A 16,598-nucleotide genomic window follows, 5' to 3' on the forward strand; every position below is an offset into this window, starting at 1 on the left:
GGAATTTTTGGTTTGGTTTCGGTAAGGTGACGGACGGATCGAGGACGTGTTTCAGGGTGGAAAAAAATTCTGCTGTAAATCCTGATGTGCTAAAGCTGCAGAAATCACAGATTCCTGAAGCATTTTCTGATTGTAAACATGACTGATTTGTTCACCTGCGCAGAAATATCTGAATACAAATCCGTCAAATAAAATGATGAACATCCACACGCGTGTCTGTCTCTTGTGTTTACGTAACACCAGATCTCGTCCTGTCCACTGCTTTGGATTTACTACCTTTTAGAATCTCGCGAGAGTTCACCACGCCAAGCCGATCTGATCTGATGAAGGTTCGCATGTGGCGCAGCAGGACTGGATCATCTGTACCCGGAGACACCTCATTTGTCACGTTTTCACTTTTTTTTTTGCGTGTCCATCAGCAGTGTGATGCACAGAGAATACTTAAAATAGAAGAGTGAGTCATGTGGAGGAGGGAACGTGATGATCTCACTGACTGACTTCTTCTCAGCCAATTAACGCGCTCCGATGGGCGGGCAAAGGTGCGCATTTCTCACCAATGAGAGCATCCTTTCATTCATAAAGCGATGTGTGCAGTTTTTTTTAGTTTTTTTTTCTCTCCAAAGCATGGGTTTGGGGGGTTTCATAATCCTGACTGAAACTGACAACCCTGTTCTGGCGAGAACCAATCATGCAGTCCGGATGGAAGCTGCCGTAATGTTCGCCCAATCCCTCCTCAGCCCGGTGTCCCTGTGACCCGCCCCCCTCCATACAGACAACAGAGTGAATGGAGAACGCTCTGCGCCTGATTGGCACACACCTGCACCAATGGGCGAGGAGGATTGGGCGAGGGCTGCCAAACAAGCCAATGAGGAGCGGAGGTGGGCGGCGCACAGTAATAGGTAGGCGGTGCGCTTTAAATCAGGCTAGACAAGCGTTTTAGGGGGTGCGTGTGATGCTACAACCTCCTTATAAAGGGACCGTGTCACGCTGTGGCGTGGAAATTAAAGTGTAAAAGCCGAGGTGTCTGCACATTGAGTCGCTGCTGTCATGACGTGGATGAGCGTGGAGAAGCTGGTGCGCAGGGCCGAGGAGCCTCTGTTCTGGGTCGGAGCCTTCACTGTGGCCTCGCTGGCGCTGTGGCTCCTCTACAGGCTGCTGTCAGGCTTCAGGATCTGGGTGCTGGGGAACGGACAGCTGTTATCCCCGCAGCTCGGCAAATGGGCAGGTGAGTTGGCCCCCCGCTCCTCCTGACAGTCACATTAGAGGAGGTGTCCGCGCCACAAGCTTCGACAGTTTGGCACACGGGGTTGTGTGGTTTGTTGCGTAACGGGCGCAGGTAAGCTGCTGATTGATTGGTGAGGTGCCGTGCTGCTTGTTAACGGGTGTTTTTTCGCCCCACGGGCTCCTGACAGCGTTTGGAGTCGCGTTTTGTGCGCGCAAAAGCTCCACGATGGGGAGCCAGGAGCCAAATTGCGCAGGCTATGCGCACTTTCTCCCCCCATCCACACGCAGACTGCTTAATGTGGGTGAGCTCCCAGCCGGCGCACTACTGAACCACATTAGCACTTCCGCATGATGTAGGACAAATGAAATGTGACCTACATCCTGAAGGTTTTTTTAAAAAAATACTTCTGATATACTTCTGGGCTGATATGGTGAATAATTCAACTCTTACTTTGTGTGTTCACCTTTTTTTGTGTGTGTGTGTGGGGGGGGGATTCTTGTCTGCCAGTTTTTGATTACCACATGACCTTGTTCCATTTGCTTCTCCTAATTAGATTTGGGTTTTACTAAACATAGTGCATTTTAGGCTGAATGATGGTGAGTCAGGCAGTGTGGGTGTTCGTTCATAAAAAAAAATCGTACTGCCACAGCTTGACCCACTTGTTTCATATTTGGGGGGATCTGCTGCGTCCGGCGCCTCTTGCGCAATTTGTCGAGCGTCACCCAAACCATTTCTCTTCTAACTTTAAAATAAATCTGACATCTTCCCCCTCGACATTAGCTGTTGATCTCTGCAGGATGACGCACTCTTAACGTCAAATCGCCTTTCTTATGTATAAAATGGGTGGTTAAAATCTGATATTCTGTGCGCAGTGAGTGGAAATAAATGACGCAACGTTAAGTCATCCTTTAGGGATGGCTACTGCACATTTAAAAAGTGATGCTGTATGCGGAGGAATGCCAGCGCGCACAGATGAGTCATGCGTTGGCTGTTAATTGCTTCGTCATATAGAATGTGAGTGCCCCGCCCCTCCCTGCGCCGCCACCCACCGCGTGCGCTCACGCGCTCCAACTTCTGATTGGCGCTTCAAACCTCCAGCGGTGCAAGAACCAAACCATGCTGTTTATTCTGATGTGGGTCAACTCCAGGCGCACTTATTCTCATATTATACTCTGAGTCAGGTAGGATTACTTTGAAATGTACTGAATATGCAAGACAACACAATCTGTATACTTTGGCTGAAGTGAAAATGATGCGCTTCATACTAAAGTAGGCGCACGCATTCAAAATTTGATTGTATCTTGATTGCATTTCAAAGTAATCCTACCCAACTCTGATTAACTACACCCAGGCAAATTTATTTGTATAACATTTAAGCAACAAGACACTTCAAAGTACTTGACATGAAATATAAAACATATCAAAGCCAAAAAGCATGTGTATTATTGGTTTAAGCAAAGGCAGTGGCAAACTGAAATACCTTAAGTCTTGATTTAATCCAAAAATGTGTGCGACACTCCCAGAAACCAGTCACCCAGCCACCAGTCAGGCTTGACTGCTGCTTCCCGAAGCTCCCCCACCCTTTTTGGAGCTTTGGAGACAATAGCAGGACTCTCTTCTGAAACAAATGCAGTTTTCTATTTGCTATTCACAAAGGCGTGCTTTAGTTTGTATTTGTCAGTTATTTTGACCGCTAACTGTCATTTTATTCAACCCCGTTTGAAAGCAGGAGTCATGTACCTTCTTTGTTTTCTCTCTCTCTCCACAATTTAATATATTTCTCACCAGGTGCCTTTTAAGAGCTGTTATGGTTTGTATAAGAAAAGAGCCCAATGGAATTTGAGGTCATGTCTCAAAGCTAAAGCTTGAGACTTAACATCTTGAAAAATGTTCTACCATCTTACAACTGTTGATGGCGCTATAGTTTCTTCTGGTTTACACCCATTGGTTGCATTAATAAAATAGCTCTTTTGTCGACCAAACAATCCCAAGAGTCACTGTGATTTACCCCCCCCCCCCCCAAAAAAACAAACAACAACAAAACAAACAAGAACAAAATAGTTGGTAAATTAAAAACAAGACTTTTGGGCTCGACATGCACAATTGTAAATAAGTAATGTTTCTAAGTGAAGTATAAATTTATTGAAAATTGACTATTAAACTACACTAAAAAAAAGATCAACTTGGGTGTTTGTTTTTGTTACATGAACTTAAGTCTAACATGTAGCTTCTATGATATAGAATCAAGTTTTATGGGTGAACACATTCAAATCATGTATTTTTAACTTCACATGCAATAACTTAAAATTTGACTTGCTCAGTGAACATAATAAAATTATGGAAAGTATTTCCACCCAAGTACAATGCGATAACGTAGCCAGAAACAATTTTGCTGAGTGACCTAAATGTACATTTGTTGGGTCAACATGATGAATTTGCATTACTATTACTTAATTACCATGGGTCAGGCCAACTAGATTTGTAAGGGTAAATGTAACAAAAACAGTAAGTCCCTTTGGCTGCTCGCTTGTTTGCACTCGGTCTTCACAGCAAATCCAAGGTGGTTCTGCATAAATTGTGCAGATCCAATACAGCAAAGTTAAGTTGACATGTAACTGTACTAATTTAAAAGTAGTTGTAACTACTTACAGGGCAGGAGTGGTGGCTATGTGGTTAGTTGTAACTACTTACAGGGCAGGAGTGGTGGCTATGTGGTTAGTTGTAACTACTTACAGGGCAGGAGTGGTGGCTATGTGGTTAGTTGTAACTACTTACAGGGCAGGAGTGGTGGCTATGTGGTTAGTGCACTTGGTTTCAGTACGGCAGGTTCCCGGTTCAAAACCCACCCCTGTCACATTTCTCCATGTAATGTGGAGTTGTCTCAGGAAGAGCATCTGGAGTAAAATCTGTGCCAGTTTAACATGCAGATCCACCTCATATTTGCTGTGGTAACCCCGAGTGCAAACAAGGGAGCAGCTGAAGGGACCCACTTATTATTTTTGCTACATTTACCCTTGCAGATCTAGCTGGCCTAAAGCATGGTAATTTAATAAGAGTAATGCAAAGTCATCATGTTGACCGAACAAATTTACATTTAGGTCTAGACTGATCTTTTGAAATCTAGTTGGCTTGAACCATGGGAATTGAGTAACAGTAACACAAATTCATCATGTTGACCCAACAAATTTACACTTGGGTCACTCAGCAAAATTGTTTCTGGCTAGGTTAATAGATTTTACTTAGGTTGAAATACTTTAAATGTTTTTTTATGTTCACTGAGCAAGTTATTATTATTATTTTTTTTTTGAGTGTATGGGTTACATCTACTATTCTAGCTTACCTTGGGCAGCCGTCACCGTTGCTAGGTGACATTGATATGAGCGGGAAAAAATAATGGCAGTTTTCGAATGTCTGAAGCCTCTTCTGTGTCTGAATGCCAGATGTTTGTGGGACACAGACTTCAAAGGATGAATTGGTCCACAGCTGTGCACTAATAAGAGCGCATATACGGGTGTCTGTGACATAATGTCACAGACTTTTAAAATGGGGTTATTTCTGGCTCAAAGTTGCTTGTTACCATGTCACTTTTTACATGCACTGTCCTACAGCATTGAGACTTTTAGGATACTTGACTTGAAATTCCAGCCATGTTTAAGTGTTAAAGGTCAATTTCAAAACTACTTTTGCCACAATGTGACCCTTTAAAAAAAAAGAAAAAAAAAAAAAAAAAAAAAAAGTTGCCTGTCATGGCATTCCAGGCCCTAAAGAGACTTTTTTTTCTCAGCAAACATGTACACACACGTGTGTATGTATAATATTAAAATATGAACACTTTCCATTTTTCTACAGCATTTTAAAGCCAGTTAATTGGCGTAAACGGTTTAAAGTTAGTTTCTCTTTAAACCTGCACAACCCTGAGCTTCAGCTGTGGTCTGTGTGATGTGATATATATTTTTTTTAATTGCAGTAAAACACATCTATCCCATTTTACCGCTCTAAATTAGTTTGAGGCATTTTAAAGACTCTCTAATCTCATGCTTGATATTCAATAGTTATTAAGCAGTTTATGTTAAATAAAACAAACTGTGGAAATGTTCATATTTGTGAAGCTGGGTGAAATCAAAACTTTTTTTTCATACTATTTTACTTGAAGAGTCACTTTGTAAATGATTAACCAATTATTGAGGTAGCAGATCATCAGGGACTGGGACCACCAATTTTGTTGTATTTTGAGGAATTTTTGTAAAATCTATGGCCTACAAGCTTTTCATTTGTTAATCCAAAGTGACCTAAGCGTGAAAGCTGTCTCATGTTTTACTGGCATGCTGGAAAAATGTCCTCAGTTTCCCTCACCCTTACTGTTCAAACTGCGTTCCGGCACTCATCAGGGGAACCACTGGCATTCCTCCGTGGTTAGTTCACACGTCCACCTGAGCCACATGGCAAGATCATGGGTTGAACGGCTGCAGAGGAGCAGGTGTGCCGTCCTGGGCAGGTCGGACCAGCCCTACAGGTCTGACGGGGACAGTCAGAGCCGTGATTGTGTCAAAGTACATCCATGCACGTCAGGTGGCGTGACTCCGTCTCCAGGGAGGAGACACCTGCTACCCAGAGTTCAACTTTCAGGAGTCATTCAACAGTCTTTTGTGCAGCTGTCAAACACTGAGGCTGAAGTTTCAGGCTAAATATTTCAGCTTCCCCCCTGTAGCTGTGGAGTTGCACAACATGCTACTCAACTCATAACTTGGAATGAGTGAATTTTATTTAGAACAAAGAAGACAAAAATTCGACAAGAAAAATGTCATCCAGTAAGTGATGCTCAAAAAGGAGTTGAAAAATAAAGTACTAGTTAAATTTTCTTCCAGCTTTAGTTGTAATGAAATGTTAATAATCAAAGCTCTGAGTGCTCCACTCGCCTTTGAGAGAAATCCCTTTTTTCCCCAGTGTTAAATTAATACTTTTCTCGTGTCCGCTTGAATAGTGTCAATGTTGAATTAACACTGACAATTTTGTTGTGAACATGTTAATGCTTTTATGCATTTCATAATTGCTTGCAACATACATTTGTTGGTATTATTTCGTCAATCTGGGGACTGGTCACTGTGTGACACATCTGTGATGAACAAACTGACTGGAGTGCTGTTATAAAAACACAGCGAGGTGGCCAGGTTTCTTCAGATGGTTTGACACTTACACACACACAATAAACAGACATGTAATAATCATACACATGAATCATGTAGAATGAGTAATGCAGGTAAATCACATAGATTATGTAAATTATGGAATGTTCTTATGTCTCTCTATTAAGTCATGAGTGTCCTCTTCACTGATGTCTCACAACTTCAGTATGAGACTCAAGTTGTAGAATTTTTCCTGCTCGGGAGATTAAAACTCTCAACTTGATCAGACATCTTGGTTGAATGAAATGATCTGGATCCTGCACTTGTCACCAGGGTAACACAAAATGGGGGCGTGTCATTGGTGAGGCAGAGAAATGGGGGCTCCTGATTGGATGAAAAGCCTGGTATTTTCAGTGTTTTTTTTTTTTTTTTTTTTTTTTTTTTTTTTTTTTTTTTTGTATCGCCCCAATTTTATTGCCACAGTTTCCAGGGCAGTAAAATTGATAGGAAAAGTGATTTATCAGCCCTTTTTTTTTTTCTTGTATCTCATGAGGGCTGGTTTGAGTATATGGCAGATTTTTGTACTATGTGGTAAAGATATATTTATATATTGGGGGGAGTTATGCTGGATTAGCTGTAACTTCCTAAACTAATTTTCAAAAAGCCTTTCTTGCACATAAGGTGAGTAGAATGCTCAGATGTAATACTTTGCTTTTCTGATAGTTATCCTTGAATATTCCACAAACTCAGTATGTTCATATTAACAAGAAATTGCTACAAACTGGTGCAGCATGGTGGCTTAGATGTTGACACTCTTGCTTCAGAGCAGGAAGGTCACTGGATCGCTTCCCACCTGGTTGTGGGGTTTACATGTTTCTGTGGGCTTGCTCCATATTCCTTCCACCTTGAAAGATGTGCAGGTGAAGTGGAAACTGTTTTTTCCTCTTTTTTTGCACCTATTGAGACAGACCAGGAGAGGTGTTGTGGGTTTTTATTTAATTGGTGTGTGAAAAGCTGATTGGCTTTCAAGAAAAGGTCAGAGTTCATCTCTTAAGCGTGTTCTGGCTGTGTTGGCGGCGCAGGAGGGAACTGGAATTTCCTGATGCGGCAAATCACTGATCCCATAAATGTGGGCTTTATATTTCAACTGCCAATAACCTGTTGGGCTGCACTGCAGGAAACACGTCAGCGGTGAGTGAGCGTGAGCCAGACATACTCGTATTGTTGGGAAATCAAACAACTGAAAGAACTGGTTTAGGGGAAGAAAAAAGCATGGAATCAAAAGCACCATAGAAAATGTATTGACATCAACGCCACAAGGAACAAAATGACATCTTTAGCTGAAGTCGTGCTTGTATAATTTGTGTTCAGTCTGGCAGTCTTTCTGCTGGGCTTCCTTTGAGCAATTGAGCCTCCTAGTGGCAGAACAGGAGTATGACAGCATGAGTCAAAGCGGCTTCCCCGGCCTCTGTACTGGATGCTGTGCATCCACCTCCTGCTCACCCTGTCAGCTTTTTTTTTTTTTTTTTTTTTTTTTTTTGTCTTCAGTGAGGAATCTGGTCAGCTTTTAAGTAGACATTAAGATGTTTTTTTTTTTTTTTTTTTGGTGGACACTATGGACGATTATCTGCCCTCCACCTATGGTTGGCAGCAGCCCAATGCTTAAAATCATTATCTTACAAACTATCTCCACTATCACTCATCAAACAAAGAGCATCCATTTAGCCTCTGGTAACACCGATGCAAAGCCACCAATCCAAGTGAAGACTGTGTGACATACGTTGGCTGGTTGCTTGTGGGCAGAATACGCTCCCAGACACTTATTTCAGTATCTAATAGTATGTTTTTTTGTTTTGTTTTTTTTTAATCAAATGATATCTCTGAGGTGATATACGGAGCATTACTGTGAAACATATTTACTGAAACAAAGTGAACTTTATTTTTTCAAGTTCTCCTTTTCTCCCATCAGAGGGCGTTTGGCTCTCCCTGTGAAATTAAGAGTGCCAGTTTTCAATAAAATGTCTCTTTCGTTTTTTTTTTGTCCTTTTCTCATTCATTAAATAGATTCCATGTAAATTAATTTCAGGTGGGTGTTTAACAAACTTTCTTCAAAAAAAGAGGGTGGCCTGGCATTTGGCCCTGGGCCCTCCAACGGGGAAATACAACTCATTTTATTTATACAGCACAAAATTACAACAAAGCTGCCTCAAGGTGCTTCACACAATGAAGGTCTAACCTCACCAGAGCCCCAACTAAAGCCCACAGGTGACGGTGGTAAAGAGAACTCCCTCTGATAATGTTGAGGAAGAAACCTCAAGCAGACCAGACTCAGAGGGGTGACCCGCTGCTTAGGTCATTCTAACAATGACAAGGTTTTTTTAAAAAATCAGAATAGCATCAAGAACAAAGTGCATTATTGAGGTGAGCACAGTCATTGGTATCACAGGCAGGGTGCCATGAGTCCAGCACCCTGGGATGCAGGGCCAGCGTCCATCCATCACATAATCAGTGGACCACAGCACGAGCTGTCCTCATGGAAGAGTTTGTTCCAAAAGCAGACTGCAGTGTGAGTCCGCTTCAGCCGGGGCACCTCATGGTCAGTCCAGTGCCTTGTGGTGTGCAGCTGTCAGCCTTGCGCAATGTCTTCAGTGCCTCGGACAGAGAAGAAAATGTGCCCTGAGAACACAGAGCCTGGGCCAGAATGTAGGGTGTAATTAGGTCAGCTCAGCAGGGTCACTGCCAGGGCTTTTGGGCCCCATGAAAAGAAAGCTTACTTGGCCACCACCCATATTTTGTCAGTATTATAATTGTATTAGGGGCATCTTTGGGGCTCTGTCAACTATGGGCCCCTAGAATCCTTCCCCTTATTCTCCCCTTTTTGGCACCCCTGCGCTAAGGAGGGAGGTGGTAGCCCGTTCATAACAGAACCTTAAAATCTGACCTCTGAAACAGTAAGCCAGTGAAGAGATGCCAAAATTGGTGTAATGTGGTCAAACTTTCTGGTTCTTGTCAAATCTCTGGCAGCAACATTTTGAACCAATTGGAGACCCCTAATGCTGGACTGTGGTAAACCAGAGAATAGAACATTACAGTAGTACAGTCTAAAAGACAAACGCATGGATCATCTCTGCATCAGACATAGACAGGATGGGGCAAACCTTCGCTACATTTTGAAGGTGGAAGACAGCAGTTGTCACAATATCTCTGTGTTGTTCAAAGGACACCATGGGATTAAAGAAAAATGACCTAAATGACAGGATGATGTCTCCTCTTCTGTGGTCCATGCGAAGCTGGCGGTCAAGGAGGTTGCTGCAGCGCTACGTACCCGACGGCTCAGATGGTATGGGCATGTGAAATGGGGGTCATCGTGCATCAACTCTGTCATGGATATGGAGATTCTGGGTTGCCGAGGGCGTGGCAGACCTCGGAAGGCATGGGTCGATTGTGTGAGGACTGACATAAGACTGCAACCTGGCCTGTACTGACCCACTGGACAGAGATGCCTGGATAGCTGGTGTGAGACATAGCCACCTGCTGTCTACCCCAGAACCTGGGACACCCGCAGCAGATGACAAAAATTAGATGTAGTAGTAAAGGTTCCTCACTTTATCAGTGTGATATATGACACACAAGCCTAGGTTAAACGTTAGCTGGTGAAACTGATGTCAATGTCTCTTTAGACCAAGGACCATCGTTCTGGTTTGTCAGAGTTTAAAAGTTAAATTGCTGGACATCCAGCTTTTCACTGGCGCAAGGCAATCCACGAAAGTCTTTGTGTATGAGATTACCAGCAGTTATTCACATGTACAACTGAGTGTCATCAGTATAGCAATCAAAAGGAATCCCATAACACTGCAATATGTGACCAAGGGGTATTATATAAAGGACCCCTGCAGAACCATGTGTTTCATGTCAACAAGGTTAGAGGTAATGTTCTCTTATAGGACACAGCTGGTTAGGTAGGATGTCACCCATACAAGGACATCCCCACTAATCCCAAAATGGTTCATGGGAATTATACTCCTGCCTATCAAGTAGAATACATTGATCTACTGTATCAAACGTGGCACTAAGATCCAACCACAACAGAGCCGTAGTGGTGTCCAAATCCATTGCAAGCAGAAGATCATTTATCACTTGAGTAAGAGCTGTCTCCGTTTAATGGTGCATTCTAAATGAGGACTGCAGTGACTCAGAAGTTTATTCTCAGTAAGGTGGTCCACAACCTGCTGTCAAATCACTTTTTTTCAAGTATTTTAGAACAAAATGATAGGTCTGATATCAGCCTGTAACTTTTCAGTAGACTAGGGTCAAGGTTAGGTTCTTAAGTAATGGTTTCATCGCTGCAGATTTGAAACATTCAGGAACAGATCCCAAGGTTAGTGACAGATTAATAATTCCCAGTAAAGTAGGCCCAAGAGTGGGCCACAGGTCTTAAACAGTTTTGTTGGTATAGGGTCAAAAAGACAACTTGTGCTTTTAGCAGAAGTTGCCAATTCTGCCAGCACGCCCAGTGAAATGTGGCATGCTGGGATATATTTAACCTCATGTTATCTATTTTCATCTCAAAGAAATCTTGGACTGTAAATGGGGAGCTACTTACAGGTGGTTGTCCTTGAATAAGTGCCACCGTGTTGGACAGGAACTTTGAATTATCCTTGTTTTTGTTAATCAAATCAGTGTAATAGGCCCCTTTTGTTGCCAATAGTGCATGCTTATAGTCTACAGTACCACTGCGCCACGCAAGATTGAATACTTGTAGTTTTGAGCTACGCTATTTTCACTCTCGACTTGTAGACATACTTGAGGCCAAAAGTGATGCCAAGATATCAGGCAGTCTGGCTCCAAATTCAATTGCAGTTGAGTTGATGTGTCACCATGATGATAAATGAGTGTCTTGTTCCAGATGACAAGGCAGAGAGACTGCAAACTTAATGAGTGATGTGAGACACAATGTCAATATTTTTGACTGTGATACCACAAACGAGGACCAAAAATCCATGGTATTTCCATTGAGTCAAACCTTGAATGCATTGCTGGAGTACTAGTACAGCTATAATGTGAGTGAATGATTTTCAGAGGGGGTCAGCTTATTTATATGAATGTTGAAGTCACCAACAATCACAATGTTATTGGCATGGGTTGCCAAATTAGACAGAAACTCGCCAAATTCAGAATATGGTCCCGGGGGCCTATATACATGACAAAATAACATGGTTGATTTTTATTTTTCTCACCTTGGCTATACATAGTATCCTAGGCAGAGAGTCAGGCATTCAAACAAATTATATTTTAGACCCCCAAGCACCAATAAGGTTAACCCAGATTTATGAATTAGTGAAACACCTCCGCCTTGCTTTGTATGATGAGGGGCGTGACTAAATGTGTATGCCGGTGCCGAAACTTCATTTAATTGGAGGACAGCCGTAGGTTTAAGCCAGATTTTGCATAAACCAATCATATCTAGGTGGTGCTCCATAATTAGATCATTTATCAACAGTGATTTTGAGGACAGTGACCTTATGTTAATGAGAACCAAACTAAGGACCCCACTGGGGTTGACATTTTGAGTATTGGGATTTGAGGGTGGTTACAGGGTAATATACGAGGTCTGTTAGAAAAGTATCCGACCTTTTTATTTTTTTCAAAAACCATATGGATTTGAATCACATGTGATTACATCAGCCAAGCTTGAACCTTCGCGCGCATGCGTGAGTTTTTTCACGCCTGTCAGTTGCGTCATTCGCCTGTGAGCAGGCTTTGTGTGAGCAGTGGTCCACCCCTCTCGTCATTTTTTATTGCGAATAAATGTCTGAACGATTTGGAGCTTTGCTGCATCAAATTTTTCCAGAAACTGTGAGAGACCTCCAGGTGGACACCGTTCGGAAAATTAATATGGCTTTCAGGGACGATTTTATGGGGATTACACAGATTAAGGAGTGATCCAGACGGTTTAAAGACCGTCCAACTGCTGAGAGCACACCGATCGACAGGCTCAAACCCCGCTGAAACAACAAGATCAGATCATTTCCAACGTGAAGGCTTTGTTGATCTGGGACGTCGTCTGACTTTCACAAAAAGGCAGAAGGCGTGAATATCAGCACTTTTTTGGCACATTCCACTGTTAACAGGAGTTTTTTTCATGGAAAGAAAAGCGGAGGGACGCGCCACGGAGCCGTTCATTACGCGGCACAAAACCACCTCCGTGTTGGTCTCACAGGACGGCTTTCAGGTGGATTTCAGACAGCTGTCGGTTGCTTTTCAGTCGTGATTATCCGAGAAATTGAGCATGAGCTGGACATGCCCCAACATGTCCTGTGAGGCTTCATCACGGCGTTGCTTTAGGCCATGCGGCTCCACCGCGATGCGCGGAATTCCACTTCTCTCTCCATGACAAAAACTCCTGTAACAGTGGAATGTGCCGTTCATTTCTAAACTGGACGCTGTCTTGATCCGGTATGTCGTCTGACTAGCACAGGAATTGTGAAAAGACGTGGATATCAGCACTTTTTTGGCACAGAGACAGACGTGCGGAGGAATTCCGCGCGTCGAGGTGGAGCTGCATGGCGCAAAGCAACACATGAGTAAGGTCGACCCTTAGCAAGCACACAGGTGACAGTGGTAAGGAAAAACTCAGTCTGATTTGAGGAAGAAACCTCAAGCAGACCAGACTCAAATGGGTGACCCTCTGCTTGGGCCAATCATCTGCATATGCACAACTCCTTCACCCATCAACTTGGAGTGCCCGGTCGTGTCCTCTGGATGAGCAGTTTTCACCCATCCACAGTGACTGCAAGTGAAAGACAGCCCTGACGAGTTTGCAGCATGGACACGTTGACTCCGAGGTGTAGTGTCTCTCTCGGCCGTCTGTCCTCTGCTCGCTCTTCCGCTGTCAGCTGGCACCGTGTCTTGTTATATAAGCATGTGTGTACCACACACTCTATAGAGAAGTAAATTCGGTTTAAGGGGGCTTTTTGGGCGGGTGTGATGCTGTCACGTGCATCACAGGACCCTCCCACTCTCCTGATAACATTAGTTTATTGAGAAAATGTTCATGTTATATAATTCAGCCTTTCATTCATCACAAATTGAGCAAAGCTTTATTCAGCACTTGCGGAAGAAGAGTTTTGATTTGGTTGCAGGAATAAAATAACTTATTGACGCATACTGCTTGGAAAAAGTTAAAGATTTTAGGCTTGTTATTGCTGCCATCTACTTTTGTTTTATGAATCAACATTGGGTTTCATTCATGGTGCACAGACTGCACGTGTGTGAATGATCTCAGCGTGCCAGGTCTCCATGCCTTCCTCCTTGTGAATGTGCTTCCCCCTAGTGCTTTGAAAGAGAGCAAGAACGCTGCCGTTCCTGTGATCAAACATGCTCTGTGACACGTGCTGGAGCTGAGCATGCTGGGTAATATAATGAGGGAGAGAAATCCTCTGTATCCACCCCCTTCATGTCTCCCAGCCAGCTCTGTGTGCACGCCACTCTTTGCCTCTTTGTTCTCCGAGCATTCCTTTCATATCAAACACTGTCCATTAGTGTCCATTCACTACTTTCTCTTACTGTAATTTTTCCGTGTTCTCATCATTACTGTCACCTAACATCTTCTGCTTCTGCCTGCACATGTCTGTTACTGGGATTTATAAAAAAAAGTGTGCATGCAATTCTGGAGCAGATCAAGATAAAGAAAGGTATCCAAAATCACTTACCAATGATCTTAAACATTTTCAGCAAATGACTGAAGTCTACATGAATGTGTAGATATCTATAAGCAGTTTGGGGGAGATCTGGATAACAATCTGTGCATTTGAACACTGTAAATGTATTCCTTTTTGTCATTATAACAAGTCAATGGACTCGTCTAGGACCACTATTAGTAGAGGAATGAGCTCTGCATGCTCGTTAGATTTTGTTTAAATTTTGTTTATTTTAGGTGCTTGTTGGATTGCGGTGCATTTTGCTCACGTTTTGACCCGACTCCATCAAATACAGTAGTGTTCAGAATAATAGTAGTGCTATGTGACTAAAAAGATTAATCCAGGTTTTGAGTATATTTCTTATTGTTACATGGGAAACAAGGTTTCAGTAGATTCTCACAAATCCAACAAGACCAAACATTCATGATATGCACACTCTTAAGGCTATGAAATTGGGCTATTAGTAAAAAAAATAGAAAAGGGGGTGATCACAATAATAGTAGTGTGGCATTCAGTCAGTGAGTTCGTCAATTTTGTGGAACAAACAGGAGTGAATCAGGTGTCCCCTATTTAAGGATGAAGCCAGCACCTGTTGAACATGCTTTTCTCTTTGAAAGCCTGAGGAAAATGGGACGTTCAAGTCATTGTTCAGAAGAACAACGTAGTTTGATTAAAAAGTTGATTGGAGAGGGGAAAACTTATACGCAGGTGCAAAAAATTATAGGCTGTTCATCTACAATGATCTCCAATGCTTTAAAATGGACAAAAAAACAGAGATGCATGGAAGAAAACGGAAAACAACCATCAAAATGGATACTACCCCTGGCAAAAATCATGGAATCACCGGCCTCGGAGGATGTTCATTCAGTTGTTTAATTTTGTAGAAAAAAAGCAGATCACAGACATGACACAAAACTAAAGTCATTTCAAATGGCAACTTTCTGGCTTTAAGAAACACTATAAGAAATCAAGAAAAAAAGATTGTGGCAGTCAGTAACGGTTACTTTTTTAGACCAAGCAGAGGAAAAAAATATGGACTCACTCAATTCTGAGGAATAAATTATGGAATCACCCTGTAAATTTTCATCCCCAAAACTAACACCTGCATCAAATCACATCTGCTTGTTAGTCTGCACCTAAAAAGGAGTGATCACACCTTGGAGAACTGTTGCACCAAGTGGACTGACATGAATCATGGCTCCAACACGAGAGATGTCAGTTGAAACAAAGGAGAGGATTATCAAACTCTTAAAAGAGGGTAAATCATCACGCAATGTTGCAAAAGATGTTGGTTGTTCAGTCAGCTGTGTCTAAACTCTGGACCAAATACAAACATGGGAAGGTTGTTAAAGGCAAACATACTGGTAGACCAAGGAAGACATCAAAGCGTTAAGACAGAAAACTTAAAGCAATATGTCTCAAAAATCGAAAATGCACAACAAAACAAATGAGGAACGAATGAGAGGAAACTGGAGTCAACGTCTGTGACCGAACTGTAAGAAACCGCCTAAAGGAAACGGGATTTACATACAGGAAAGCTAAACGAAAGCCATCATTAACACCTAAACAGAAAAAACAAGGTTACAATGGGCTAAGGAAAAGCAATCTTGGACTGTGGATGACTGGATGAAAGTCATATTCAGTGATGAATCTCGAATCTGCATTGGGCAAGGTGATGATGCTGGAACTTTTTTGAAGACGTAAATTTCCAGTCATTGATATGGGGCTGCATGTCAGGTAAAGGCACTGGGGAGATGGCTGTCATTACATCATCAATAAATGCACAAGTTTACGTTGATATTTTGGACACTTTTCTGATGTTTAAGGATGATGAAATCATTTTTCAAGAAGATAATGCATCTTGCCATAGAGCAAAAACTATGAAAACATTCCTTGCAAAAAGACACATAGGGTCAATTTCATGACATAGGATTAATGTCAACGAGCAGATGTGATTTGATGCAGGTGTTAGTTTTGGGGATGGAAATTTACAGGGTGATTCCATAATTTATTCCTCAGTATTGAGTGAGTCCATTTTTTTTTCCTCTGCTTGGTCTAAAAAAGTAACCGTTACTGACTGCCACAATCTTTTTTTCTTGATTTCTTATAGTGTTTCTTAAAGCCAGAAAGTTGCCATTTGAAATGACTTTAGTTTTGTGTCATGTCTGTGATCTGCTTTTTTTCTACAAAATTAAACAACTGAATGAACATCCTCCGAGGCCGGTGATTCCATAATTTCTGCCACGGGTTGCAGAAGAAGAACCAGAATGGCAAAGGCTCACCCATTGATCAGCTCCAGGATGATCAAAGACAGTCTGGAGTTACCTGTAAGTGCTGTGACAGTTAGAACATGCCTGTGTGAAGCTAATTTATTTGCAAGAATCCCCCGCAAAGTCCCTCTGTTAAATAAAAGATGTGCAGAAGAGGTTACAATTTGCCAAAGAACACATCAACTGGCCTAAAGAGAAATGGAGGAATATTTTGTGGACCGATAAGAGTAAAATTGCTCTTTCTGTGTCCAAGGGCTGCAGACAGTTTGTGAGACAACCC

The 16,598-nt window shown here is 42.3% G+C and overlaps 1 protein-coding gene across 1 annotated transcript in view; it reads left to right on the plus strand.

The window, feature by feature from the left end:
• Window positions 1–908: 908 nt before the first annotated feature.
• hsd17b12a (hydroxysteroid (17-beta) dehydrogenase 12a) overlaps window positions 909–16,598 on the plus strand; it is a 63,599-nt gene continuing 47,909 nt past the window's right edge. The window contains exon 1 of the mRNA XM_034175806.1: window positions 909–1,225. Within this exon, the coding sequence (XP_034031697.1) occupies window positions 1,048–1,225 (178 nt within the window). The 5' untranslated portion in view covers window positions 909–1,047. The remainder of the gene's footprint in view (window positions 1,226–16,598) is intronic.

The sequence above is a fragment of the Thalassophryne amazonica genome, chromosome 8 (assembly GCF_902500255.1).
Source record: "Thalassophryne amazonica chromosome 8, fThaAma1.1, whole genome shotgun sequence".
In the NCBI taxonomy this organism is placed as follows: domain Eukaryota; kingdom Metazoa; phylum Chordata; class Actinopteri; order Batrachoidiformes; family Batrachoididae; genus Thalassophryne; species Thalassophryne amazonica.